At 44.8% G+C, this 27,477-nt stretch overlaps 1 protein-coding gene across 1 annotated transcript in view; it reads right to left on the bottom strand.

The window, feature by feature from the left end:
• Positions 1–5,951: 5,951 nt before the first annotated feature.
• Positions 5,952–27,477, bottom strand: part of REL (REL proto-oncogene, NF-kB subunit) — a 108,454-nt gene continuing 86,928 nt past the window's right edge. Inside the window, exons 9-11 of the mRNA XM_063918220.1 lie at positions 25,628–25,681; positions 24,618–24,701; positions 5,952–7,898 (exon numbers count right to left, since the gene is read on the bottom strand). Coding sequence (XP_063774290.1) covers positions 7,198–7,898; positions 24,618–24,701; positions 25,628–25,681 — 839 coding nt within the window. The 3' untranslated portion in view covers positions 5,952–7,197. The remainder of the gene's footprint in view (positions 7,899–24,617; positions 24,702–25,627; positions 25,682–27,477) is intronic.

Raw genomic sequence — 27,477 nt, 5'->3', positions numbered from 1 at the left:
TGAATTACCGTCCAATCGTCCAATCTCTAGGAGGGGCATGTAGGAGACGTCTCAGTAGAAGAGCTGCCTCTTGCATGTAGCTGCGATCCCACCACTGCGACCGGCGTCACAAGCTGCGATCCAACATTGCGACCATCATTTCCCTGCAGAAGGCCAGCTGAGTAAGCCTCAGCTTGTGCAGCTAGCCAACGGAAGCAGGGGCTGCGAGGCCAGGAAGTCTGCATGGTGATACTCATACCTTTGGCTCTCCCCTCCTAGAAAATGGGGGTGATGTACCCCCGTTTCTAGGAGCACAGTCTTCACTCCGTTCCCTCCCCACCCCCTCAACGCCGCTGCTTGTCAATCAGGCAGCAACAGAGAGGATCCCCGCACAATAGCGCAAGACCCGTTCTTAGCATACGCAGAGCGGACCTTGCGCACCCTCAGCGTCCCGATAATCGGTATGATGCATGGAAAACTACCTGCATCCCACTCTGAATCAGGCTACAATGATCTTACATAATACATTGAATAAGAGAGCTTCTTATTGTAACTGTAGGAGGAAACCCACAGTGATCATATCTGTGTATAGACCAAATTCACTGAGCAACAGCAATTACTTTGTGGTTTTACAAGTAACTGTATATACACTGTGTGACTGCACAGGGTCATTAGGAAAAAGAACAAAAATAGGACATTACACTGGACAAGATTACTGGCCTTAGTATACATGACCTTTATGCTCCCAACAGGCTGGCTGGTGGCCATCACTAACCAGCAAAATCTGAAGAACTAGGGGTGATCAGGGTTATGTTACTATATAGTCACACATGTGATCAGGGTTATGTTACTATATAGTCACACATGTAATCAGGGTTATGTTACTATATAGTCACACATGTAATCAGGGTTATGTTACTATATAGTCACACATGTGATCAGGGTTCTATAGTCACACATGTGATCTGGGCTATGTTACTATATAGTCACACACATGATCAGGGTTATGTTAATATATAGTCACACGTGATCAGGGTTATGTTACTATACAGTCACACATGTGATCAGGGTTATGTTACTATATAGTCACACATGTGATCAGGGTTCTATAGTCACACATGTGATCTGGGCTATGTTACTATATAGTCACACACGTGATCAGGGTTATGTTACTATATAGTCACACGTGATCAGGGTTATGTTAATATATAGTCACACGTGATCAGGGTTCTATAGTCACACATGTGATCTGGGCTATGTTACTATATAGTCACACACATGATCAGGGTTATGTTACTATATAGTCACACGTGATCAGGGTTATGTTACTATATAGTCACACATGTGATCATGGTTCTATAGTCACACATGTGATCAGGGTTATGTTACTATATAGTCACACACATGATCAGGGTTATGTTACTATATAGTCACACGTGATCAGGGTTATGTTACTATATAGTCACACGTGATCAGGGTTCTATAGTCACACGTGATCTGGGCTATGTTACTATATAGTCACACACATGATCAGGGTTATGTTAATATATAGTCACACATGTAATCAGGGTTATGTTACTATACAGTCACACGTGATCAGGGTTATGTTACTATACAGTCACACGTGATCAGGGTTATGTTACTATATAGTCACACATGTGATCAGGGTTATGTTACTATATAGTCACACATGTGATCAGGGTTCTATAGTCACACATGTGATCTGGGCTATGTTACTATATAGTCACACACGTGATCAGGGTTATGTTACTCTACAGTCACACATGTAAAAGAGGCAACATAGAAATAACAACCTTGTGTGTATGTCACTGTATATAGTATGACTAATACACACAATAAAAGCAAAGGACACTGAAAACTAATGAACAATTTGCAGTATATGCTGCAACAAAAGCAGCAAGATATCTGAATCCTCGTCACCAATGTTTGTATGTACAAATGACTTAACGATTCCATAACAGTCACATGAATTATATAGATTATTTATTTTAGCAGTTTAAAGAGTAAACAGAATGTATAGGTAAATTCTCATTAACGTATAGCAGTGCGGGTGATTCAGAGATGCTGACGCTAGTAGCATCGAGTGATGCTAATGCAGCAGGAGGTGTCTGAGGGCTAAAGACGCATCCTGACGGCACTGTAGATCAGAGTGCTGCATCCAATAACGCAGCATCAGATCACCATCTGCTCTGCTGAGGCTAGTAAATCTGCATCCAATAACGCAGCAACAGATCCTGCTGAGGCTAGTAAATCTGCATCGGAAGACGCAGCAACAGATCACCATCTGCTCTGCTGAGACTAGTAAATCTGCATCGGAAGACGCAGCAACAGATCACCATCTGCTCTGCTGAGGCTAGTAAATCAGCATTGGAAGACGCAGCAACAGATCACCATCTGCTCTGCCAAGGCTAGTAAATCTGCATCGGAAGACGCAGCAACAGATCATCATCTGCTCTGCCGAGGCTAGTAAATCAGGATCGGAAGACGCAGCAACAGATCACCATCTGCTCTGCCGAGGCTAGTAAATCTGCATCGGAAGGCGCAGCAACAGATCACCATCTGCTCTGCTGAGGCCAGTAAATCTGCATCGGAAGACGCAGCAACAGATCACCATCTGCTCTGCTGAGGCTAGTAAATCCGCATTGGAAGACGCAGCAACAGATCACCATCTGCTCTGCTGAGGCTAGTAAATCTGCATCGGAAGATGCAGAAAACAGATCACCATCTGCTCTGCTGAGGCTAGTAAATCTGCATCAGAAGACGCAGCAACAGATCACCATCTGCTCTGCTGAGGCTAGTAAATCTGCATCGGAAGACGCAGCAACAGATCACCATCTGCTCTGCTGTGGCTAGTAAATCTGCATCGGAAGACGCAGCAACAGATCACCATCTGCTCTGCTGAGGCTAGTAAATCTGCATTCGAAGACGCAGACACTGGCCTCGGCACTCCCAGAAAATGGAGGCAACATGCCACAGTTTTCTGGAATGCTGCCCAGCGCCACCGCCTCCCTGCCCCCAAACAAGCCACAGCCTGTCAATCAGGCTACGGCTTAGGGCGCACTGCGTGCAACGATGCAGGACCTGCTATTTCTATCCCTGATTATGGTAAGTTTCCAGGGGTAAAAAATACAATAAAATAACCAATTACTTTCCGATTTCCTTCAGTTTTGTAAATTACACCCAAGTTAACTTGTAATGTAATTATTTTAACTACTTAACATATTTGAGTTATGCAGGGTGGCGTAACTTGCTTTGTACCAGATACATAGATGTAAATGCTAACTGCAGCAGCAGCGATATAAACAGAAACCTGACTACTGTATAAATCACTCTATAGCTACATTTCCACTTCAGAAACCATTGTACATAGATCCCTTAACCAGGGACACTGGCAACACAATTATATTGCTTAGCAAAAATAAAGTAATCCACTCAGTGGCAAAACACGAGAAGTCGCTACAAACAACGTTACTTTTCATACTAACAATAGAGACAAAAACGATAATTAGTATATTATCCACACCTTAGTTTAGCGTCTCATGGGTTTTTGAGAGAACCAGGATCGTTTACATTTTACCGCTGTGAATTTAGAGAAGTCCATTGATTTAGGAAACACAAAAATCAAATTTATTTTTTCCATTTTGTTACGTGTACTTTCTGATTTATTGAAACTTCAAATAAGTTCATGTGAAAATTTACCAACGTTTGAAGCAGGATTAATTAGTCAGGGATACTGCAAACAATTAATAGTCCAGTAGGTAACTGAAGATGAATAAACGCAATGTAAAAACGTGTCTTTTTTGTGCCTATCTGTGCAGTGTGTGCATACATACAGTGGGATTGGAGGCCCTCTCGTACGCAGTCTTGAGGCATAATCCGTTTAAATTCAATGGCCAATTCCTTCTCCTTCGCCCCACTGAAAATATTTGGGAAGACCTCAAACTTATGCTAGGGCACACACTGTGCAGTTATCAGCTGGTTGGTCTGATTATTGCAGCGTGTAGCTTCCGGGGCTGACTGTCCTTCACAAACCCGCTCAGCTCACGTCATTAGGAGTGCTGCACAATGTTCATCGGTCCCAACGAGCCAATGCAGTGTGTATCATGTGACAAACATCAACCCAAGAAATCTATTGTTCATATAGGAACGACAAATGTGTAGTATGTATGCAGGAACTCAGATGTTCTCTGGATCGTTTCAGCTGTCAGTAAAAAAAATATTGTGTATCGTTCCTCTTGTCTTTTAGGTGTGCACCTAGCCTTACTGTCTACCTCTGCTCCCAACTAAACTGACCCAATTAGAGCAATTTAGCAAAGAGAAATGGGCAAATATTGGGGGTAATTCTGAGTTGATTGCAGCAGCAAGTTTGTTAGCAATTGGGCAAAACCATGTGCACTGCAGGTGGGGCAGATATAACATTTGCAGAGAGAGTTAGATTTGGGTGGGTTATTTTGTTTCTGTGCAGGGTAAATACTGGATGCTTTATTTTTACACTGCAATTTAGATTTCAGTTTGAATACACCCCTCCCAAATCTAACTCTCTCTGCACATGTTATATCTGCCCCCCCCCCCCTACAGTGCACATGGTTTTGCCCAACTGCTAACAAATTTGCTGCTGCGATCAACTCAGAATTAGGCCCATTGTGCGCTTATGTGTTCAAAGGTAATAGAGACTTGATCACAAAAACGAATGACTGCCAGTAATGAGTCAACTAAATCTTGACCGATACGGTACCGCCCACTCGTAGATTTTTGTTTGCAGCCCCATAGGCGAGTCTGGCATCAGAAGAGGCTGCGAAGGATGCGTGTTTGGGTACTATTGCCGGCATTTACACGCCACTGCATCATCAACTTGCACCCTTCGTGGGGAATATGATTGCCCCCTTAGAGTGAAAAAAAAGGTTGGGTGCTGAATGTCACACACATAAGAGGCTCTTTTGGATTGTGCCAGTTTGTCATTAAATACCAACTGTGTGTGTCGACTTTTATTGTATTTGGCGTGTGGACATAAGATCTGTGACTATCTTTTTTCTTTAGCAAAAACACAAATTGATATAAATTGTCTTTATATAATATACAAATACTCAAAGCACATCATATAGAGGAATCCAGGCCATTGTTAAAAAAATAAGTACAAGGGACCTATCCAACATGTTAGTTTTTTTTTAATTACCTTAAAAAAAAGTTGTTACCAAGTGATAATTTAATTAGCTCATTTAGCCAAGATCTAGTAACAATGACACAGTCATTACATCCTTTATTAAATATTTGCATTGTAGCAAATATTGCACAAGTTCCTAGAAAAGTATAAACATGATGATTATGCCACAAGCAACATTTATATAAATATGTGTGTGTATACAGTATATGTGTGTGTGTGTGTGTGTGTGTGTGTGTGTGTGTGTGTGTGTGTGTATATACAGTATATATATATATATATATATATATATATATATATATATATATATATAAAATGCAGTGAGCTGGCACTCCTGCCTTGTATGCAGTGTGCATCAGTGCCCTCCCAATTACAGACCCCTGGCAGGGGTATGGCCAACATATGGAGCCACAGAGGCTAGGTCCCTGACAAAAGAACATAAGTAAACTGTTCTGAAACATTGACTAACCAATAGGGACCTAGAGCCACCCCCCTGACACTCACACTCTCTCTCTCTCTCTCTCTCTCTATATATATATATATTCAACAGCAAGATTGGCACTCCCAAAGTAATAAAAAATCAGAGCCGGTGCCCTCACATGAAGGGTATGTAGAAGGATGCAGCTGTGGCACTCAAGGCATAATAAATGGACAAACAGCGGTCACATTAATGTAAGCAACGGTTCAGTGCCCCATTAAAGCCTGACGACAGTGCTGGGGCACTGAAACGTTGCTTACATTAATGTGACCGCTGTTTATCCATTTATTATGCCATGAGTGCCACAACTGCATTCTTCTATATATACATACATATACACACACACACACACACACACACACACACACATATATATACATAAACAGTATATAGCACATTTAAAAATAGAAAAGGTGAGAAAAGTACAAAAAAAAATACAATAAAATTGTACAGCGATTAAAATCAACAATACTGAGGACCGCAGTAAATATCTGGACATACTCTTTATAAATCTAAGGTCTATTATTGGACTTTTTTCCATTTCATGTTCCACAGAACTGTAACATCCATGGCTTCATTTTTTTTAATGATGTCCCTCAACTTCAAAACAGATTTATTCAAGTTGGTATTACAAGGCACCAGTAGGAAGTGTTCACACACCCTAGGTAGACCAGCTGGTGAAAAGATCTTCTACAAACCTCAGTGACATCAGCATTTATAGGACTGGGGGCCAAATGGATGAAATGACTGGCCATGAGGGCTGTATATGTTCACGTCAAGGACTACACGTGGCCACCAGAATAGTCCTTGGAAGTTGTTTTGAGAAGTTACGACATCTATTGTTGATATTTAGTGAAAGCCACCTTGTTCTGGAGAAAACTTCCATACATATTAAAATCATATTTGTTTAATGTACACATCATTCCTAATTCTAATAATAACCCATGCAACATGACTGTAGAAAAATGTAATCTACATATCCATTCTATCCGTTAATGGTGTCCAAGGGAGAACCTTGTTTTATACTGTAGGTACCCGTTAGGGGCTCATACAATAGAGCCTATGCAGCAAATATTGCACAAGTTTCTGTGGAAGCTGGGGACTACAGGGTCATCATGGGTAAAGGCAGCTTGGCAGCCCTGCTCTGCCTTTCAGGCATTCATTGGTTATAATTTTATCATCCATTATTTCCTGGTTACTTCTTATTTTGTCTGAAAGTGTCCACTGAAGTGATGACTCGGTCCACAGAAGAAAATAATATCATCATACAGATAAGATGATGACAATACTGAAGAGATTAAAACATACACCCACATTATTATGAAAACCATTGGGAAATGGCACCTCCAAGACTGCTCACCTATATTTATTGGACAGCGTACAGAACAAGATGTTATCCAAATGCCTTTGATTCTAAAACCAGTCCACAGTGAAGCAGGGCCATTATCTGGTCAATTGGACCATGCTATCCAGGAAGTTCAGACGAATGATAAATAACCATTATTTTCAGCAGGCTGGCGGTCCAATTAGGCTTTGAAAAGAACCCCTATTCTACATTGTGCTACGGGTTTGACATCCCCTTTGATAAATCATTGATGAAGCGTTCGAGGTCAGAATCAACACTACAAAATTCAGTTTGTGTCGTTTCCATGAGATCCGCCCCGGACTGATTTACCACGCTGTTATGCGGTACTGTACTAAATGGTGAATCAAAAATACCAGCTTGTGGAATACTGGGCCACAATGGTTCATTCATTATACTTGGCATCATGTGACCGGAATCTCTTACAAATGTGTCACTGTAGGGTGACCCATACTTGCTATTTTCAATAGAAATGGATGGGTAATTGGGCTGCAAGCCACTTGGCATACACATGGTATTGAGTAAGCTTTTCTCAGGGGCACTGTAATTGTTCTTTTGCAAAGAGGAATCTGTAGTTGCCTGAAATACTGGAGTAAACTCCATACGGGTTGTAGAAGTCTCCGGAGTTTTTCTTATCTGGTAAGCCTTCTGTGGAGCAGTGTTTGCTGTTGATAACGTGTTTACAAAACTAAAGTTCTGGTGATTAGGTGGGTTAGGAATCGTGCTTGTACTTGGCCACATGTTATTGAGAAAGTTCTGATTACTTGTCGGCATGGAATGATTCCTAGTTTCTGGTAATGTTGGCATGGTGAAAGAAAATATTGGAGCTGTGGACCCTACCACGGATTGTACTTCAGTTGACGGCTGCATACCTGTACATGTCTGGTTGATAATTTTCTCTGTGAAAAAAAAAAAATCAGAGTAAGTTTTATTTAATACAGTCAGGGCTGGACTGGTCCACAGGGTGCAGGGGAAATCCCTGGTGGACCCCACTGCATGAGGTCCCAACATCTCCTCTAGGTGTCAGGTTCCAGACGGTGCACTTGAATTGTTACTCTATTAGGTCCAGGTACCTGGTGGAACTGGACTACTGGTAAACGTGAGTACTTTGCTTCTATAACACTACACCAAGATTTGTCTAATGGTTTGAAAAGTGTCTGAAGTAGCTGGCCAACCCCAATATGGTGGATGACCACACCCCTTAAACAAGGTCCCCTACCATTGTAATACCCCCGTGGGCCCTTTATGAACAGTTCGACACTGAATATAATAAATTATTGGGGATCATGAGGGTTATGAAAAATGATATGTCAACAAGGCACGGCTGCACTTGAAACAACCAAGTTGGAAATGCAACTTTCCAGAGTGGAATTATAGACATGGGAACTTTTATTAACTGATCCAGAATTAGTTCAACAGATTTATACAATTTCACTTTCTGTATTTTTGGTGCAATTCATAATATGTATTCCTTGTTATCTGCACTTTAGAAAGTTAATACTTATTGAGGAATCATAGTTAAATTGCACAAAAACATGCTTGAATCAAATTCCGACCACGGATACAGTCTTACTCTAATTTGTTCCGATGCAACAGATCAGCCGCTAAGTGTAGTAGGTAAGTATTCTGAGGTTCGCAATCAGCAGCAGTTGGTATGGGAAGGTTCAGTTCCCGTATGGGTATATAGCAAAGAAAAATGTGTGTATACCAGCGCTGACTGTTTATGAGGAAAATGGAATGGCTTGTAAAGTTAAAAGTATAACAAATTTATTAAAATTACACACAACAAATATATGCAAAAATAGGATTTTAATACCTACCGGTAAATCCTTTTCTCTTAGTCCGTAGAGGATGCTGGGGACTCCAAAAGGACCATGGCGTATAGACGGGATCCGCAGGAGACATGGGCACTTTAAGACTTTAAATGGGTGTGAACTGGCTCCTCCCTCTATGCCCCTCCTCCAGACCTCAGTTATATGAACTGTGCCCAGGGAGACGAACATTTCGAGGAAAAGGATTTTTGTTAACCAAGGGTGAGACACATACCAGCTCACACCACAACACACCATACAACATGGCATTTAACTAAAACCTTATAACAGCATGAACCAAAAAATCAGCAACAGGCTGATCGAAACCAAAACACAACCTTTGTGTAGCCGACGCAATAACTATGAACAAGTACTACAGATAGAGTCCGCACTGTGACGGGCACCCCAGCATCCTCTACGGACTAAGAGAAAAGGATTTACCGGTAGGTATTAAAATCCTATTTTCTCCTTCGTCCTAGAGGATGCTGGGGACTCCAAAAGAACCGTGGGGTTTATACCAAAGCTCCAGACCGGGTGGGAGAGTGCGGATGACTGCAGCACCGATTGAGCAAACAGGAGGTCCTCATCAGCCAGGGTATCAAACTTGTAGAACTTTGCAAAGGTGTTCGAACCCGACCAAGTAGCCGCTCGGCAAAGTTGTAATGCAGAGACTCCCCGGGCAGCCGCCCGAGACGAGCCCACCTTTTCTGGTAGAATGGGCCTTTACCGATTTCGGTAACGGCAATCCTGCCGTAGAATGAGCCTGCTGGATCGTATTACAAATCCAGCGTGCAATAGTCTGCTTAGAAGCAGGAGCCCCAATCTTGTTGGAAGCGTACAGGACAAACAGAGCCTCCGTTTTCCTAATACGAGCCGTTCTGGCAACATAAATTTTCAAAGCTCTGACCACATCGAGAGACTTTGAATCAGCCAAGGCTTCATTAGCCACAGGTACCACAATAGGTTGGTCCATGTGAAACAAAGAAACCACCTTTGGTAAAAATAGTTGACGATTTCTCAACTCCGCTCTATCCTCGTGGAAAATCAAATAGGGGCTTTTGTGAGACAAAGCCGCCAATACCGACACCCGCCTTGCGGACGCCAAGGCCAATAGCATGACCACTTTCCAAGTGAGAAATTTCAACTCAACCATTTGTAAAGGTTCAAACCAATGTGACATAAGGAACTGTAACAGCACGTTAAGGTCCCATGGTGCCACTGGGGGCACAAATGGAGGTTGGATGTGCAGCACGCCTTTCACAAAAGTCTGTACTTCTGGAAGCAAGGCCAATTCCCTTTGAAAGAAAATTGATAAGGCCGAAATCTGCACTTTAATGGAGCCTAACTTCAGGCCCGCATCCACACCGGCTTGTAAAAAATGGAAAAACAGACCCAGCTGAAATTGTTCCGTAGGAGCCTTTCTTGGATTCACACCAAGACACATATTTTCTCCAGATACGGTGGTAATGCTTCGCCGTTACCTCCTTCCTAGCTTTCAGTAGAGTGGGGATGGCCTCTCCGGGAATACCCTTATGCGCTAGGATTTTGCGTTCAACCGCCACGCCGTCAATCGCAACCGCGGTAAGTCTTGGAATACGCACGGCCCTTGCTGTAACAGATCCTCTCTCAGAGGAAGAGGCCAGGGATCTTCTATGAGTAATTCCTGAAGATCCGGATACCAGGCCCTTCATGGCCAATCTGGAACAACGAGTATCGCCTGAACCCTTGTTCTTCTTATGATCCGTATCACCTTTGGGATGAGTGGAAGTGGAGGGAATACATAGACCGACTGATACACCTACGGTGTCACCAGGGCGTCCACTGCTACTGCTTGAGGGTCCCTCGACCTGGAACAGTATGTCTGAAGTTTCTTGTTGAGGCGAGACGCCATCATGTCTATTTGAGGAATTCCCCAACGACTTGTCACTTCTGCAAAGACCTCTTGATGAAGACCCCACTCTCCTGGACGGAGATCGTGTCTGCTGAGGAAGTCTGCTTCCCAGTTGTCCACGCCTGGAATGAAGACCGCCGACAGAGCGCTTGCCTGTTTTCTCTAACGTCCTAGAGGATGCTGGGGACTCCGTAAGGACCATGGGGATAGACGGGCTCCGCAGGAGACATGGGCACTTTAAGAAAGAATTTAGTTCCTGGTGTGCACTGGCTCCTCCCTCTATGCCCCTCCTCCAGACCTCAGTTTGATACTGTGCCCAGAGGAGCTGGGTGCTTTTCAGTGAGCTCTCCTGAGTTTACTGATAGAAAGTATTTTGTTAGGTTTTTTATTTTCAGGGAGCTCTGCTGGCAACAGACTCCCTGCATCGTGGGACTGAGGGGAGAGAAGCAGGGAGCTAGGTCCTGCTTCTTAGGCTACTGGACACCATTAGCTCCAGAGGGATTGGTACGCAGGATCTCACCCTAGCCGTCCGTCCCAGAGCCGCGCCGCCGTCCCCCTCGCAGAGCCGGAAGATAGAAGCCGGGTGAGTATGAGAAGAAAAGAAGACTTCAGAGGCGGCAGAAGACTTCATGATCTTCACTGAGGTAACGCACAGCACTGCAGCTGTGCGCCATTGCTCCCACACACCTCACATACTCCGGTCACTGTAAGGGCGCAGGGGGGGTGGGGGCGCCCTGGGCAGCAATATAAACCTCTTATTTGGCAAAAGGAGCATATATACAGCTAGACCAGGCCTGGCCAACCTGTGGCTCTCCAGCTGTTGTAAGACTACAAGTCCCATCATGCTTTGCCACAGTTTTGCCATTAGGGAATGCTAAAACTGTGGCAGGGCATGCTGGGATGTGTAGTTTCACAACATCTGGAGAGCCACAGGTTGGCCAGGCCTGAGCTAGACACTGTATATATGCAGGAGCCCCCGCCAATTTTACACTTTTAGCAGGACAGAAGCCCGCCGTCGAGGGGGCGGGGCTTCTCCCTCAGCACTCACCAGCGCCATGTTTTTCTCCACAGCACCGCTGAGAGGAAGCTCCCAGGACTCTCCCCTGCTTATACCACGGTAGAAGAGAGGGTTTCAAAGAAGAGGGGGGGCACATAATTTGGCGCAGATAATAACAGCGCTACTGGGTAAACATTAAATTGCTGTGTTTTTTCCTGGGTCATATAGCGCTGGGGTGTGTGCTGGCATACTCTCTCTCTGTCTCTCCAAAGGGCCTTGTGGGGGAATTATCTTCAGATGAGCATTCCCCGAGTGTGTGGTGTGTCGGTACGTGTGTGTCGACATGTCTGAGGTAAAAGGCTCTCCTAAGGAGGAGATGGAGCAAATGTGTGTGTGAGTGGTGTCTCCGCCGACAACGCCGACACCTGATTGGATATGTGAAATTAAGTGCTGAGGTAAATTTTTTGCACAAAAGATTAGAGAACAGACAGTGAATCTACCCATGTCTGTCCCTATGTCGCAGAGACCTTCAGAGTCTCACAAAGCTCACTATCCAAAATAATAGACACTGATATCGACTACGATAATGCAAAGTTACAGCCAAAACTGGCAGAAAAGTATTCAATATATGATTATTGTAATAAAAGATGTTTTGCATATCACTGATGACTCATCTGTCCCTGACACGAGGGTACACATGTTTAAGGGGAAGAAAGCGGAGGTAAATTTCCCTCCTCTCATGAAGAAAAAGAGCGGGAATCTCCAGACAAGAGACTGCAGATTCCCACAAAGAATTCTCAGGGAGTATCCTTTCCCTACTAGGGCCAGGATACGATGGGAATCTTCCCCTAGGGTGGACAAAGCTTTGTCACGTTTACCCAAAAGGTAGTGCTGACTTGATAGCTATCCTCAGGGATCCTGCAGATAGCATGCAGTAAAAGTATTTTGAAGTCCATTTACACACATTCTGGTACACTACTCAGACCGGCAATTGTGTCGGCATCGGTTTATAGCGCTGTAGCAGCGTGGACAGATACCTTATCAGCGAGATTGAAACCCTAGATAAGGATACCATATTATTGACCCTAGTATATGTGTATATATATATATATATATATATATATATATATATATAAAAGTTGCTGTCTTATATATATATAAAACATGCCCAAAGAGACATTAGTCTACTGGGCTCTAGAGTCAACGCTATGTCGATTTCTGCTAGACGTGTCCTGTGGAACATGCAATGGACAGGTGATGCCGACTAAAAGAGGCATATGGAAGGTTTACCTTACAAGGCTGAGGAATTGTGTGGAGAAGGACTCTCGGACCTGGTCTCCACAGCTATAGCTGGTAATTCTGATCTTTTGCCTTATATTCCCTCACAGCCTAAGAAAGCACGACATTATCAAATGCAGTCCTTTCGGTCGCAGAATAACAAGAAAGTACGAGGAGCGTCCTTTCTTACCAGAGGTAAGGGCACAGGGCACAGCTAGTTCCCAGGAACAGAAGTCCTCCCCGGCCTCTACTAAATCCACCGCATGATGCTGGAGCTCCACTAAGGGAGTCTGTCCCAGTGGGAGCACGTCTTCGACTCTTCAGCCACATATGAGTTCACTCACAGGTGGTTCCCGGGGCAATAAAAATTGTTTCTCAGGGTTACAAGCTGGAATTCGAAAGGTGCCTCCTCGCCGGTTTTTCCTTATCGGACCTACCGGCTTCTCCCCCAGAAAGGGAGATAATATTAAATACAATTCACACATTGTATCTCCAACAGGTGGTGCTCAAGGTTCCCCTCCTGCAACAAGGAAGGCGATATGACTCAACCTAGGCTGTAGTCCCGAAACCGTACGGTTCGGTCAGACCTATTTTAAAATTAAAATCTCTGAACCTATACGGGAAAAGGTTCAAATTTAAAGTGGAATCGCCCAGAGCGATCATCGCCAGCCTGGAAGGGGGGGATTTGATGGTGTATCTAGACATAAAGGCTGCATACCTTCATGTTCCCATTTATCCACCCCATCAGGCGTACCTGACAATTGCGGTACAGGATTGTCATTACCAATTTCAGGGTAATTGGTGGAAATAATGGTGCTCCTACGCAAGCAAGGAGTCACAGTTATCCCATACTTGGACGATCTCCTAATAAGGGCGAGATCAAAAGAGCAGTTGTTGAACAGCGTGTCACTTTCGCTGAAGGTGTCACAGCAACACGGCTGGATTCTCAATTTCCCGAGGTCACAGTTGGTTCCTATAACTCGTCTGCCCTTCTTGGGTATGATTCTGGATACAGACCAGAAATGGGTTTACCTTCAGATAGAGAAGGCCCAGGAACTCATGACTCTAGTCAGGGACCTATTGAAACCAAGACAGGTGTCAGTGCATCACTGCACTCGAGTCCTGGGAAAAACATTCCCTTCGGCAGGTTCCATGCGAGGACTTCAAATGGGACCTACTGGACAAGTGGTCCGGGTCACATCTACAGATTCATCAGTTGATCACCCTATCCCCCAGGGCCAGGGTATCTCTCCTGTGGTGGCTGCAGAGTGCTCACCTTCTAGAGGGCCGCAGATTCGGCATTCAGGAATGGATCCTGGTGACCACGGATGCAAGCCTCCGAGGCTGGGGAGCAGTCACACAGGGAAGACATTTCCAAGGTCTTTGGTCAAGTCAAGAGACTTGTCTTCACATCAACATATTGGAACTAAGGGCCATATACAACGCCCTACGTCAAGCGGAGACCTTTCTTCGCGACCAACCGGTTCTGATCCAGTCAGACAACGTCACCGCAGTAGCTCATGTAAACCACCAAGGCGGCACAAGGAGCAGAGTGGCAATGGCGGAAGCCACCAGAATTCTTCGCTGGGCGGAGAATCATGTAAGAGCACTGTCAACAGTGTTCATTCCGGAAGTGAACAATTGGGAAGCAGACTTCCTCACCAGACATACGTCCTGGAGAGTGGAGACTTCATCAGGAAGTCTTCGCACAGATTGCAGTTCGGTGGGGACTGCCACAGATAGACATGATGGCGCCCCGCCTCAACAAAAAGCTGCAGAGTTATTGTGCCAGGTCAAGAGACCCTCAGGCAGTAGCGGTAGACGCCCTAGTGACACCGTGGGTGTTCCAGTCAGTCTATGTATTTCCTCCTCTTCCTCTCATACCCAAGGGTTGAGAATAATAAGAAAAAGGAGGAGTGAGAACAATCCTCATTGTTCCAGACTGGCCACGAAGGATCTGGTATCCGGATCTGCAGGAAATGCTTACAGAAGATCTGTGGCCTCTTCCTCTAAGGCAGGACCTGTTGCAACAGGGCCCATGTCTGTTTCTGCGTTTGACAGCATGGCGGTTGAACGCCGGATCCTAGCGGAAAAAGGCATTCCGGATGAGGTCATTCCTACGCTGATAAAGGCTAGGAAGGACGTGACATCTAAACATTATCACCGTATATGGCGAAAATATGTTTCTTGGTGTGAGGCCAGGAATGCTCCTACGGAAGAATTCCATCTGGGCCGTTTCCTTCACTTCCTACAAACTGGAGTGAATTTGGTCCTAAAACTTAGGCTCCATTAAGGTTCAGATTTCGGCCCTATCCATTTTCTTTCAAAAAGAATTGGCTTCTCTCCCAGAAGTTCAGACTTTTGTGAAGGGAGTGCTGCATTTTCAGCCTCCTTTTGTACCTCTGGTGGAGTCCTGGGACCTTAACGTGGTGTTAAGTTTCCTTAAGTCACACTGGTTTGAACCACCTAAAACGGTAGAGTTAAAATATTTCACTTGGAAGGTGGTCATGTTATTAGCCTTGGCTTCGGCTAGGCAAGTGTCGGAATTGGCGGCTAGTCTCAGAAAAGCCCGTCTGGTTTCCATGTCGATAGAGCGGAGTTGCGGACACGTCCTCAATTCCTGCCTAAGGTGGTATCATCCTTTCATATGAACCAGCCTATGGTGGTGCATGTGGCTACGCGTGACTTGGAGGACTCCAAGTCCCTGGATGTGGTCAGGGCTTTGAAAATTTACGTAGCCAGAACGGCTAGAGTCAGAAAAACAGAATCACTGTTTGTCCTGTATGCTGCCAACAAGCTTGGTGCTCCTGCTTCAAAGCAGACTATTGCCCGCTGGATTTGTAACACCATTCAGCAGGCTCATTCTACGGCTGGATTGCCGTTGCCTAAATCGGTTAGGGCCCATTCCACTAGGAAGGTGGGCTCTTCTTGGGCGGCTGCCCGAGGGGTCTCGGCATTACAATTGTGCCGAGCTGCTACTTGGTCAGGTTCAAACACTTTTGCTAAGTTGTACAAGTTTGATACCCTGGCTGAGGAGGACCTCATGTGTGCTCAATCGGTGCTGCAGAGTCATCCGCACTCTCCCGCCCATTTGGGAGCTTTGGTATAATCCCCATGGTCCTTACGGAGTCCCCAGCATCCTCTAGGACGTTAGAGAAAATAAGATTTTACTTACCGGTAAATCTATTTCTCCTAGTCCGTAGAGGATGCTGGGCGCCCGTCCCAAGTGCGGACTTCTTCTGCAATACTTGTATATAGTTATTGCTTCAATAAGGGTTATGTTATAGTTGCATCAGTCCTGAACTGATGATATGTTGTTTTCATACTGTTAACTGGGTAGTTATCACAAGTTATACGGTGTGATTGGTGTGGCTGGTATGAATCTTGCCCTTGGATTAACAAAATCCTTTCCTTGTACTGTCCGTCTCCTCTGGGCACAGTTTCTCTAACTGAGGTCTGGAGGAGGGGCATAGAGGGAGGAGCCAGTGCACACCAGGAACTAAATTCTTTCTTAAAGTGCCCATGTCTCCTGCGGAGCCCGTCTATCCCCATGGTCCTTACGGAGTCCCCAGCATCCTCTACGGACTACGAGAAATAGATTTACCGGTAAGTAAAATCTTATTTTTCCACCCAGCGAAGCACTTTTGTGGCCTCCGCCATCGCCGCTCTGCTCCTTGTTCCGCCCTGGCGGTTTATGTGTGCCACTGCCGTTATGTTGTCCGACTGAATCAGGACGGGCAGGCCGCGAAGAAGATGTTCTGCTTGTAGAAGGGCATTGTAGATGGCCCTTAATTCCAGAATGTTTATGTGCAGACAAGCCTCCTGGCTTGACCATTTCCCCTGGAAATTTTGTCCCTGTGTGACTGCGCCCCAACCTCGGAGACTTGCATCCGCGGTTACCAGGATCCAATCTTGGATCCCGAACCTGCGTCCCTCTAAAAGGTGAGAACTTTGGAGCCACCACAGGAGAGAAATCCTGGCCCTGGGAGATAGGCTTATCTTCCGGTGCATGTGTAGGTGAGACCCGGACCACTTGTCCAACAGGTCCCACTGAAAAACCCTGGCATGGAACCTGCCAAACGGGATGGCCTCGTAGGCCACCACCATCTTCCCCAGCACCTGAGTGCATTGATGAATCGACACCCTTGCCTGTTTCAGAATCCCCTTGACCATGTTCTGTATTTCCAGAGCTTTTTCCATCGGGAGAAAAAATCTCTGCAATTCCGTGTCTAGAATCATGCCCAAGAACGACAGCCGTGTTGTCGGAATCAACTGTGACTTTGGCAAATTTAGGAGCCAACCATGTTGCTGCAGAACTGACAGGGAGAGCGCAACGTTTTTTAGTAACAGCTCCTGTGATCTCGCCTTTATCAGGAGATCGTCCAAGTACGGGATAATTGTGACACCTTGCTTGCGCAGGAGCACCATCATTTCCGCCATTACTTTGGTGATAATCCTCGGGGCTGTGGAAAGACCAAACGGCAACGTCTGAAATTGGTAATGACAATCCTGAACAGCAAACCTCAGGTAAGCCTGATGAGGAGGATATATGGGGACATGTAGGTAAGCATCCTTTATGTCGACTGACACCATAAAATCCCCCCCTTCCAGACTGGAAATCACTGCTCGGAGAGATTCCATTCTGAATTTGAATCTTTTCAAATATAGATTGAGGGATTTTAAGTTCAGAATCGGTCTGACCGAGCCATCCGGCTTCGGGACCACGAACAGGCTTGAATAAAACCCTTCTCCCCGTTGTGGCGGGGGTACCGTGACAATGACTTGCTGTTGACACAGCTTTTGTATTGCAGCGCACACCACTTCTCTTTCCGGAAGAGAAGCTGGCAAGGCCGATTTGAAAAATCGGTGGGGGGGCACGTCTTGAAACTCCAGTTTGTATCCTTGGGCCACAATTTCCAGCACCCAAGGATCCAAGCCTGAGTGAGCCCAGACCCGACTGAAGAGCTGAAGACGTGCCCCCACCGGTGCGGACTCCCGCGACGGAGCCCCAGCGTCATGCGGTGGACTTGGCAGAAGCCGGGGAGGACTTCTGCTCCTGGGAGCTTGCCACAGCCGGTGATCTTTTTCCCCTTCCCTTACCTCTAGCAGCAAGGAAGGAGGACCTCGTCCTTTTTTGAATTTACTAGACCGAAAGGACTGCATCTGATACTGAGGCGTTTTCTTTTGCTGTGGAGGGACAAAAGGTAGAAAAGATGACTTACCCGCGGTAGCTGTAGATACCAGGTCTGCGAGTCCCTCACCAAACAAAACACCACCTTTATACGGCAGCGCCTCCATAGCCCTCTTAGAGTCAGCATCACCATTCCATTGATGAGTCCATAATGCTCTCCTAGCCGAGATTGCCATGGCATTGGCCCTAGATCCCAAGAGGTCAATATCTCTGGCAGCCTCCCTTAGATAGACTGCAGCGTCCTTGATATGACCCAGCGTCAAAAGAATGCTATCCCTATCCAGGGTGTCCAAGTCAGATAATAAGTTATCTGCCCACTTTTCAATAGCACTACTCACCCATGCTGACGCCACCGCAGGTCTGAGCAGTGTACCCGTAGTGACATAAATAGATTTCAAGGTAGTTTCCTGCTTATGATCCGCAGGATCCTTCAGGGCCGCCGTGTCAGGAGACGGAAGCGCCACCTTCTTGGACAGCCGTGCTAGAGCCTTGTCCACATTGGGAGTCGACTCCCACTTTTTCCTATCCTCAGAGGGAAACGGGTATGCCATAATAATTCTCTTGGAAATCAGCAACTTTTTGTCAGGAATTTCCCAAGCCTTTTCAAAAAGAGTATTCAGTTCATGAGAGGGAGGAAATGTTACCGGAGGTTTCTTTCCTTTAAACATACAGACCCTTGACTCAGGAACAGCAGGGTCTTCCGTGATATGTAACACTTCTTTTATTGCCACAATCATGTACTGAATGCTCTTAGCCAGTTTAGGATTCAACCTGGCATCACCATAGTCGACACTGGAGTCCGAATCCGTGTCGGTATCTGTGTCTGCTATTTGGGTAAACTAACGTTTCTGCGACCCCGACGGGGTCTGAGTTTGTGACAAAACATCTTCCATGGATTGTCTCCATGCTTGGTTCTGAGACTCAGATTTGTCTAATCTCTTATGCAACGAAGCCACACTTGCATTCAAGACACTCCACATATCTACAAAATCAGCAGTCGGCGGTGCCGACAGAGTCACTCCCACATTCTGTTCTGCCCCCACACCAGCCTCCTCCTGGGAAGAGTATTCAGCCTCAGACATGTCGACACACGCGTACCGACACCCACTAACACACTGGGCTATAGGGAACAGACCCACAGTAAGGCCCTTCAGAGAGACAGAGGGAGTTTGCCAGCTCACACCCAGCGCCACCCCCGGTCTGAAGGAATATACACTGCCCCAGACCTTGCAGCGCTTTTATATATATATATATATATATATATATATTCAACACCAAATATGCTGTGCCCCCCCCCCCCCCCCCCCCTGTTTTTGCACCCTGTTACTTGTGACAGAAGTGAAGGGCCAGGACCAGCGTCTCTGCAGCTTGCTGTGAAGAGAAAAGATGGCGCTGATAAGAGCTGGAAGGACGAAGCCCCGCCCCCCTAATGGCGCGCTTATGTCCCGCTTATTTTTATACTGGTGGGGGTCTGTATACAGTGCCTGGGCGGCTCCGGGAACGAGCAGCTAGGCTATACCAAGTGATCAGACCCTCTGGAGCTAATGGTGTCCAATAGCCTAAGAAGCAGAGCCTTTAACTCACAGAAGTAGGTCTACTTCTCTTTTCTCAGTCCCAGGAAGCAGGGAGCCTGTTGCCAGCAGTGCTCCCTGAAAACAATAAACCTAACAGAAAGTCTTTTCTAGAGAAACTCTGTAGAGCTCCCCTAGTGTGTGTCCAGTCTCTCTGGGCACAGAATCTAACTGAGGTCTGGAGGAGGGGCATAGAGGGAGGAGCCAGTTCACACCCATTTAAAGTCTTAAAGTGCCATAGTCACCTGCGGATCCCGTCTATACCCCATGGTCCTTTTGGAGTCCCCAACATCCTCTAGGACGAAGGAGAAAATAAATATTGATATAAATCCCAAACCTCTGTGCTGGTATATTGAAGATGCCAATGGTCTCCACAATTAATAGCCGGCTAGGACTCACTAAACCATTCAATCGTATGGGTAGGCTCAAGGCTACCAGCGAAACGCGTTGAGCCTACCCACCACTGTGCCTTGCCATTTGGATCTCCTACTTGTATGCTAGCGATATTTGGACCCTTTTCCATCTTACTGGGATTTCAAACACTTTGGCCGAACGGATTCCCCGCTTTTCAGAGAACTCTTTCCCAGCCAAGGAAATAAGGGGACTGCAATACTACCTTTGACCTACCGGTAATATTCATAAATTATTATCAAGACTTTGCTTGATATCCGGTGATGATACTGTTCACAACGATTGAATGGTTTAATGAGTCCTAGCTGGCTATTAATTGTGGAGACTATTTGCAACTTCAATATACCAGCACAGAAGATTGGTGATTTATATCAACATTTAATTATTTTTGCATATATTTGTTGTGTGTAATTTTAATAAATTTGTTATACTTTTAACTTTACAAGCCGATCCATTTTTCTCACTCATAAACAGCGCTGGTATTCACGCATTTTTCTCAGCCGCTAAGTGTCTCTGGAAACTCTGGGGTATATGCAATTGCGGTCGAATTCCCGAAATTGTCGAATTTCGGGTCATTTTCGACCAAAAAAAAAAAATCGCCTATGCAATTCAGTGCTTTCCGACCAAAAAACGGACTTTCAAAATTCGACTTTTTGAAATTCGACTTTTTGCAAATTCGACTTTTCTGCAATGATACAAGTGCTGCAATTCGACCAAAGCATATTCAATTCAAGTTTGGAAATTCGACAGCAGTGCTTTTAGACAGCAAATTCGTCATTTTCAATCCGCCACACTTTGGAGGGTGAAAACAAATTAAAAAATTTTAAACATGTTTTTTTTTGTGTTTTTTTGGGGGGGAATAGCAGATCTATTTATATTAGAAGGGATTAGGTACTTTTTTTTTTTTTTTTTGGAGGCACAAATATTATTTATATATTTTTTAAAATATTATTTTTATTTTTTTATTTTTTTTATGCTGGAACGGTGAAATCATAAAAAAAAATGGCGTGGGGTCCCCCCTCCAAAGCATAACCAGCCTCGGGCTCTTCGAGCTGGTCCTGGTTCTAAAAATGCGGGGAAAAAATTGACAGGGGATCCCCCGTATTTTTAAAACCAGCACCGGGCTCTGCGCCTGGTGCTGGTGCCAAAAATACGGGGGACAAAAAGAGTAGGGGTCCCCCGTATTTTTAACACCAGCATCGGGCTCCACTAGCTGGACAGATAATGCCACAGCCGGGGGTCACTTTTATGCCGTGCCCTGCGGCCGTGGCATTAAATATCCAACTAGTCACCCCTGGCCGGGGTACCCTGGGGGAGTGGGGACCCCTTCAATCAAGGGGTCCCCCCCCCCCAGCCACCCAAGGGCCAGGGGTGAAGCCCGAGGCTGTCCCCCCCCATCCAATGGGCTGCGGATGGGGGGGCTGATAGCCTTTTGTGATAATAAAAAGATATTGTTTTTTCCAGTAGTACTACAAGTCCCAGCAAGCCTCCCCCGCAAGCTGGTACTTGGAGAACCACAAGTACCAGCATGCGGGAGAAAAACGGTCCCGCTGGTACCTGTAGTACTACTGGGAAAAAAATACCCAAATAAAAACAGGACACACACACCGTCGACAGTAAAACTTTATTTCATACGTCGACACACACATACTTACCTATGTTCACAAGCCGACATCGGTCCTCTTCTCCATGTAGAATCCACGGATACCTGAAAAGAAAAGATCAATATACTCACCTCAGCCATGGTCCAGAGATAAATCCACGTACTTGGCAAAAAAACAAACCGAACACCCGCTCCATGCCGGACTGAAAGGGGTCCCATGCTGACACATGGGACACCTTTCCACGAATGAGACCTGTCAGTGACAGCTGTCACAGAAAGGTCTCTAAGCCAATCAGGAAGCGCAACTTCGTTGCGCTCACCTGATTGGCTGTGCGCTGTCTGTACTGTGACAGCACATCGCAAAGCCGCTCCATTACTTTCAATGGTGGGAACTTAGCGGCTAGCGGTAAGGTCACCCGCCGGTCAGCGGCTGACCGGCGGGTGACCCCACCGCTACCCGCAAAGTTCCCACCATTGAAAGTAATGGAGCGGCTTTGCGATGTGCTGTCACAGTACAGACAGCGCACAGCCAATCAGGTGAGCGCCACGGAAGTAGCGCTTCCTGATTGGCTGAAGGGACGTCAGTGACAGGAGTCACGTGATGTCCCGGCATTCGGGAGAAAGGGGTCTGATGTGAAAACATTGGACCCCTTTCTAGTCCGGTATGGAGCGGGTTTTTGCGGGGGTTTTTTTTTAAACAAGTACGTGGATTTTACTCTCTGGACGTGGATTTATCTCTGGACGCTGGAAGGTGAGTATAATTTTTTCACAGGTACCCTCGGATCGTCGGAGACCGTGGCAGTCGGCGTGTCAACATAGGTAAGTATGTGTGTGTCGGTAGTGTGTAATAAAGTTTTACTATCAAGGTGTGTGTGTCCTGTTTTTATTTGGGTATTTTTTCCCCAGTAGTACTACAGGTACCAGCGGACCCGTTTTTCTCCCGCATGCTGGTACTTGTGGTTCTCCAAGTACCAGCTTGCGGGGGAGGCTTGCTGGGACTTGTAGTACTGCTGGAAAAAAAATATCTTTTTATTATCACAAAAGGCTATCAGCCCCCCCATCCGCAGCCCATTGGATGGGGGGGGACAGCCTCGGGCTTCACCCCTGGCCCTTGGGTGGCTGGGGGGAGGGGACCCCTTGATTGAAGGGGTCCCCACTCCCCCAGGGTACCCCGGCCAGGGATGACTAGTTGGATATTTAATGCCACGGCCGCAGGGCACGGCATAAAAGTGACCCCCGGCTGTGGCATTATCTGTCCAGCTAGTGGAGCCCGATGCTGGTGTTAAAAATACGGGGGACCCCTACTCTTTTTGTCCCCCGTATTTTTGGCACCAGCACCAGGCGCAGAGCCCGGTGCTGGTTTTAAAAATACGGGGGATCCCTGGCCAATTTTTCCCCTGCATTTTTAGAACCAGGACCAGCTCGATGAGCCCGAGGCTGGTTATGCTTTGGAGGGGGGACCCCACGCCATTTTTTTTTCGGGTTTTTCACGTTTTTTTACCGTTTTTTAAAATCGCGGCAAAATCCGCCAAATCGGCCGATTTTCGCCCGCGACTCTGGCGAATCCGTTTTTCATTGAATATGGTGAATTCCGGAAGCCACCTTCCGGGATTCACCTGTCGAATTGAGTCGAATTAAAAAACAGCGAAAATTGCCGCGAATTCGACCGCAATTGCATATACCCCTCTGTGTCTATATTTCTACCTTTTACTATCCAGACGACTAATCCATTCCCTTCTAGTATCGTCTAGCCTATTTACGCATGCAGCTACATTTTATTATTTACATTATTTATAGTTACAGATAAAATAAAAGAACCAGGATAGTAAGTAAAGAGGTGGTTTTAAGAAGCAGATACGTTATGCAGCATAACTGGCAGATTAGTTACAGTATCACTGTCACCTATACACAGTGGATGATATAATTTTGTGGTCGGAACCTATATAATTTCAATATGAGTTAATGACATCACTGAGGCAAGAATTACTCCCCCAGTGTGTGTCGCTGATGGTCCAGCATTAAGTGACACAACAGGGAGGGTCTTGCTCATGTTATCCTTATTTGCTATGAATATTTCTCCATGTATGCTTATATAGCCAAATGATTCTGTAACGTTAACGCACATTATTATTATTATTTAACAGTTATTTATATAGTGCACACATATTCCGCAGCGCTTTACAAAGAATATTTGACCATACACAATCTATATATCCTACCACATGTACATAAACATACACACTAGGGTTATTTTTTAATTTTTTTATTTTGGAGCTAATTAACCTACCAGTATATTGTCAGAGTGTGGGATGAAACCAGAGTACCAGGCGGAAACCCATACAAACGCTACACAGTTGCGGGAGTGGTGGGAGTTGAACCCAGGACCTCAGTGCTGTGATTCAGTAATGCTAACCATTGCATCATCCACATCACAATGAGAGATAGATTATGGCAATATTAACACTGTACTGGAATTACTTCTTTATTAAAATGACCCTATTGCAATCCTCACACTGATCACTGAAGTAAGGTACACAATCGGCCTTCACTGAACTCAGCGATTAGGAATCATACTAATTCCTAAACCTTTTCAAAGATTTTATTGCACACCGAACTGAAACTACATTTACATGTGTCTATAAATATTAAATATAAGGGTATTAAAAGTGTATACAGTATATTATACATGATACCTGTTCTCTGTGCACTAACCTCTCAGGGATATCAGGTTTTGGATGGCTTTATCCTAAGACATTAGGTGTAACTGTCTGTAGATAAAACCCAAACCCTGGACAAAATGTTTCCAACTAAACAAGTACATTAAATGATACTATCAAAATATAACATTTCTAAAATCTAATTTACCTATTTTTATTGGTCGTTCTTTAGCAGGCAATGATGGTAGTGTTACGAAAGGCTTGTTTCCTTTTTGCTGGCCTTGTAGATTACCTGCAATAGACATGACTGGCTATTCATACAATTCATTAAACATAATCATCAGCAATAGTCAGGGAAAAGAGTCATAACACACGGGGCCTATCCGGACAGGATTGCATTCCAATCTACACAGGTCAAGCAGTCAGATCACTTGGGGTCCAGCTAGTAGTATTGACCGATGACAATACACACAAAGTGACAGTATACATCTGGATACAGTATATATATATATATATATATATATATATATATAAATATTGCAAGTATCCGGCACTCCCTTGTTAGCACTGATTTATACCTGCCAGGGTGCACTCCTAGTGCCTGGCAAACCCCATGTACAAACATTTACAGCAGAGGTGGCACTCCTGGACTCCGTTTTCAGTGAAAAGATGTGCTCTTATTTCTCATTGTTTCAGGGTGCTTCCCCCCGTCATTTCGGGGGGAAGCACCCTGAAATAATGAGAAATAAGAGCACATCTTTTCACTGAAAACGGAGTCCAGGAGTGCCACCTCTGCTGTAAATGTTTATATACACACACACATACAGTATGTATATATATATATATATATATATATATATATATCCATATCCGCCACCAGAGTATCAACCAGGGGCTTAAGCAAAGGCAAAAACCAGCACACTGTTGATAAATATAAATAATATTTCATATACTGTATTCATTCTCATTCTCTGGGAATCTCATTTATTACAGCAGCGTTAGCGCATGAGTATCCAACGAAGAGGCAGTTAGGCCGCCACCAGTTTGGGTGAATGGTGACTACATTCACGTTCAATGTGTCCTTTATAGTCTATCCCTACCCACTAACTGATGCCTTACCCACCTGCTGATACAATGAAGACCTAAAGTACTCTAATAGGTATTGTTCCAAATAATATACAAACATGTTATGATACAGATAACGCTATTGTTACTCACCCCAAAAATTATATAGCACCTCTTCATTTTTTTTCATTTTCTTTGCATAATGGTCTAAATAAATGTCAAACAAAAATATATTAGTACAAATGCCCATGGGTGGTAAGCATTATTCATATTCATCACATGCCCAACTCTGTGATCTTTCCATTCATGGGAGGGGAGAGATCAATGATGGTTGGAATTAGGCAAGTGGTGGTAGAAGCAAGGAGGCCATTTCTGGACCTCTGGAGGATTCAGAGAACATGTTGTGAACAACTGAAGCTAAGTGTAACAACATTTTTTCCAATCTTAGGGTCCTAGTTACTTGGAGAAAGTGGACGGAGTTAAAGTCCCAAACAACCAGGTCCTGTCATTTTTCAAACACAGGGACATGTACTAAGCAGTGATAAAAGTGAGAAGTGATCCAGTGCAGAAGTTGCCCATGGCAACCAATCAGCTGCTCTGTATATTTTTGTAGTATGCAAATTATAAATGTTGATAGCTTGCCATGGGCAACTTCTCCATTGGCTTACTTCTCCACTTTTAATCACTGCTTAGTACATCTCCCCCACGACCTGTAACATGAAAAGTTAGGAGCCGATTGGCTGGTACTTCATCTCTGTACACTTTCTCTCTTTCAAGGCTTAGTAAATAAACCCCCTTTTAATATCTTAATAAACCCCACTCAGGGAGAAAAGCAGGGAGCGACAGCTGGGGGGGATTTTCCATGAGAACTTTGAGGGTAGGCGTGGGTGGTGAAAAGAAGTGGTGGGCAGTATAGCATTGAAAGGGAAGGGAAAAGGGGGAAGAGTTTGTGGAGAGATTAGAATATGTTATAAAGAGGTGGAAAAAATCAATAAATAAAAATGAACAAAATTGGGGAATAAATGTCAGGCTTTCTAGTCTTAAATTTAAATGTTGTGAATGAATTCTGATGGGTGCTATTCTGACTAGAGATGAGCGGATTCGGTTTTACTCGGTCCTCAAAACGGCATCTTATTGGCTATTCAAAACACGTGACATCCGTGAGCCAATAAAATGCCGTTTTGAGAACCGAGTAAATCCGAGTAAAACCGAATCCGCTCATCTCTAATTCTGACCTACACTGTAGAAAATAATTTGACATTATTAGATTGGTTTCATGAACCATGAAGGACCTGTTATGGTTCATGCACTATATATAGTATTTAGATTTAGAGATGGTTTTATACTGTTCCAGTTAAGTCATCAGGACTTGGGGGGAAATGCAAACACATGGGAAGAGGCCTGGAACATATTCCGATGGGGCTAAAAGTTAAAACCGTGATTCGTTTGTGTCCTTTTTTTTTTTTCTTAATTACATTTTTGTTGAGGTTTTAACATGTGTAATAGAAAGGGAAATGGGGGTACAGAAATAAAAAAGGGGAGGGGGTGGGGGGAGAGTATGTGTCCCATTCTTAATAAAGTAGTTATGACTTTGTAAGTGGCCTACAAAGGAAGATGTCCTACTTGGAATAAAGTGGAGCAGAATCACACAGTGCCAGGCAGTGGTAGCAAAGGATAAATGCATATGCTACAAGTACAGTATTACTATTAGAGAACATCTTCCATATACAGTATGGTACAGTTCTGACCACCTCACTGTAAGAAGGACATAGGAGTCCTATGAAAAATGTTTTCAGAGGTGGGCAACCTTAGTAATCAGGGGGAATTAACATTTAAAATTAGAAAGAGACGTTATTAAAACTAGTTTTGTTTTCTGTTGATAAAATAAACCTTGGAAGTTACTATGTAAAAATAAATCCAAAGCTAATACCAGAATTTTGTACCAAGGACCAGACAAAGGACAGGGGGTCACTAATTGCAAATGTAAGAAAGAACATTTCACC

The sequence above is a fragment of the Pseudophryne corroboree genome, chromosome 4 (assembly GCF_028390025.1).
Source record: "Pseudophryne corroboree isolate aPseCor3 chromosome 4, aPseCor3.hap2, whole genome shotgun sequence".
NCBI classification, from domain to species: domain Eukaryota; kingdom Metazoa; phylum Chordata; class Amphibia; order Anura; family Myobatrachidae; genus Pseudophryne; species Pseudophryne corroboree.
The sequence above is the reverse complement of the archived record's forward strand: the minus strand, read 5'-3'. Positions and strand labels throughout refer to the sequence as shown.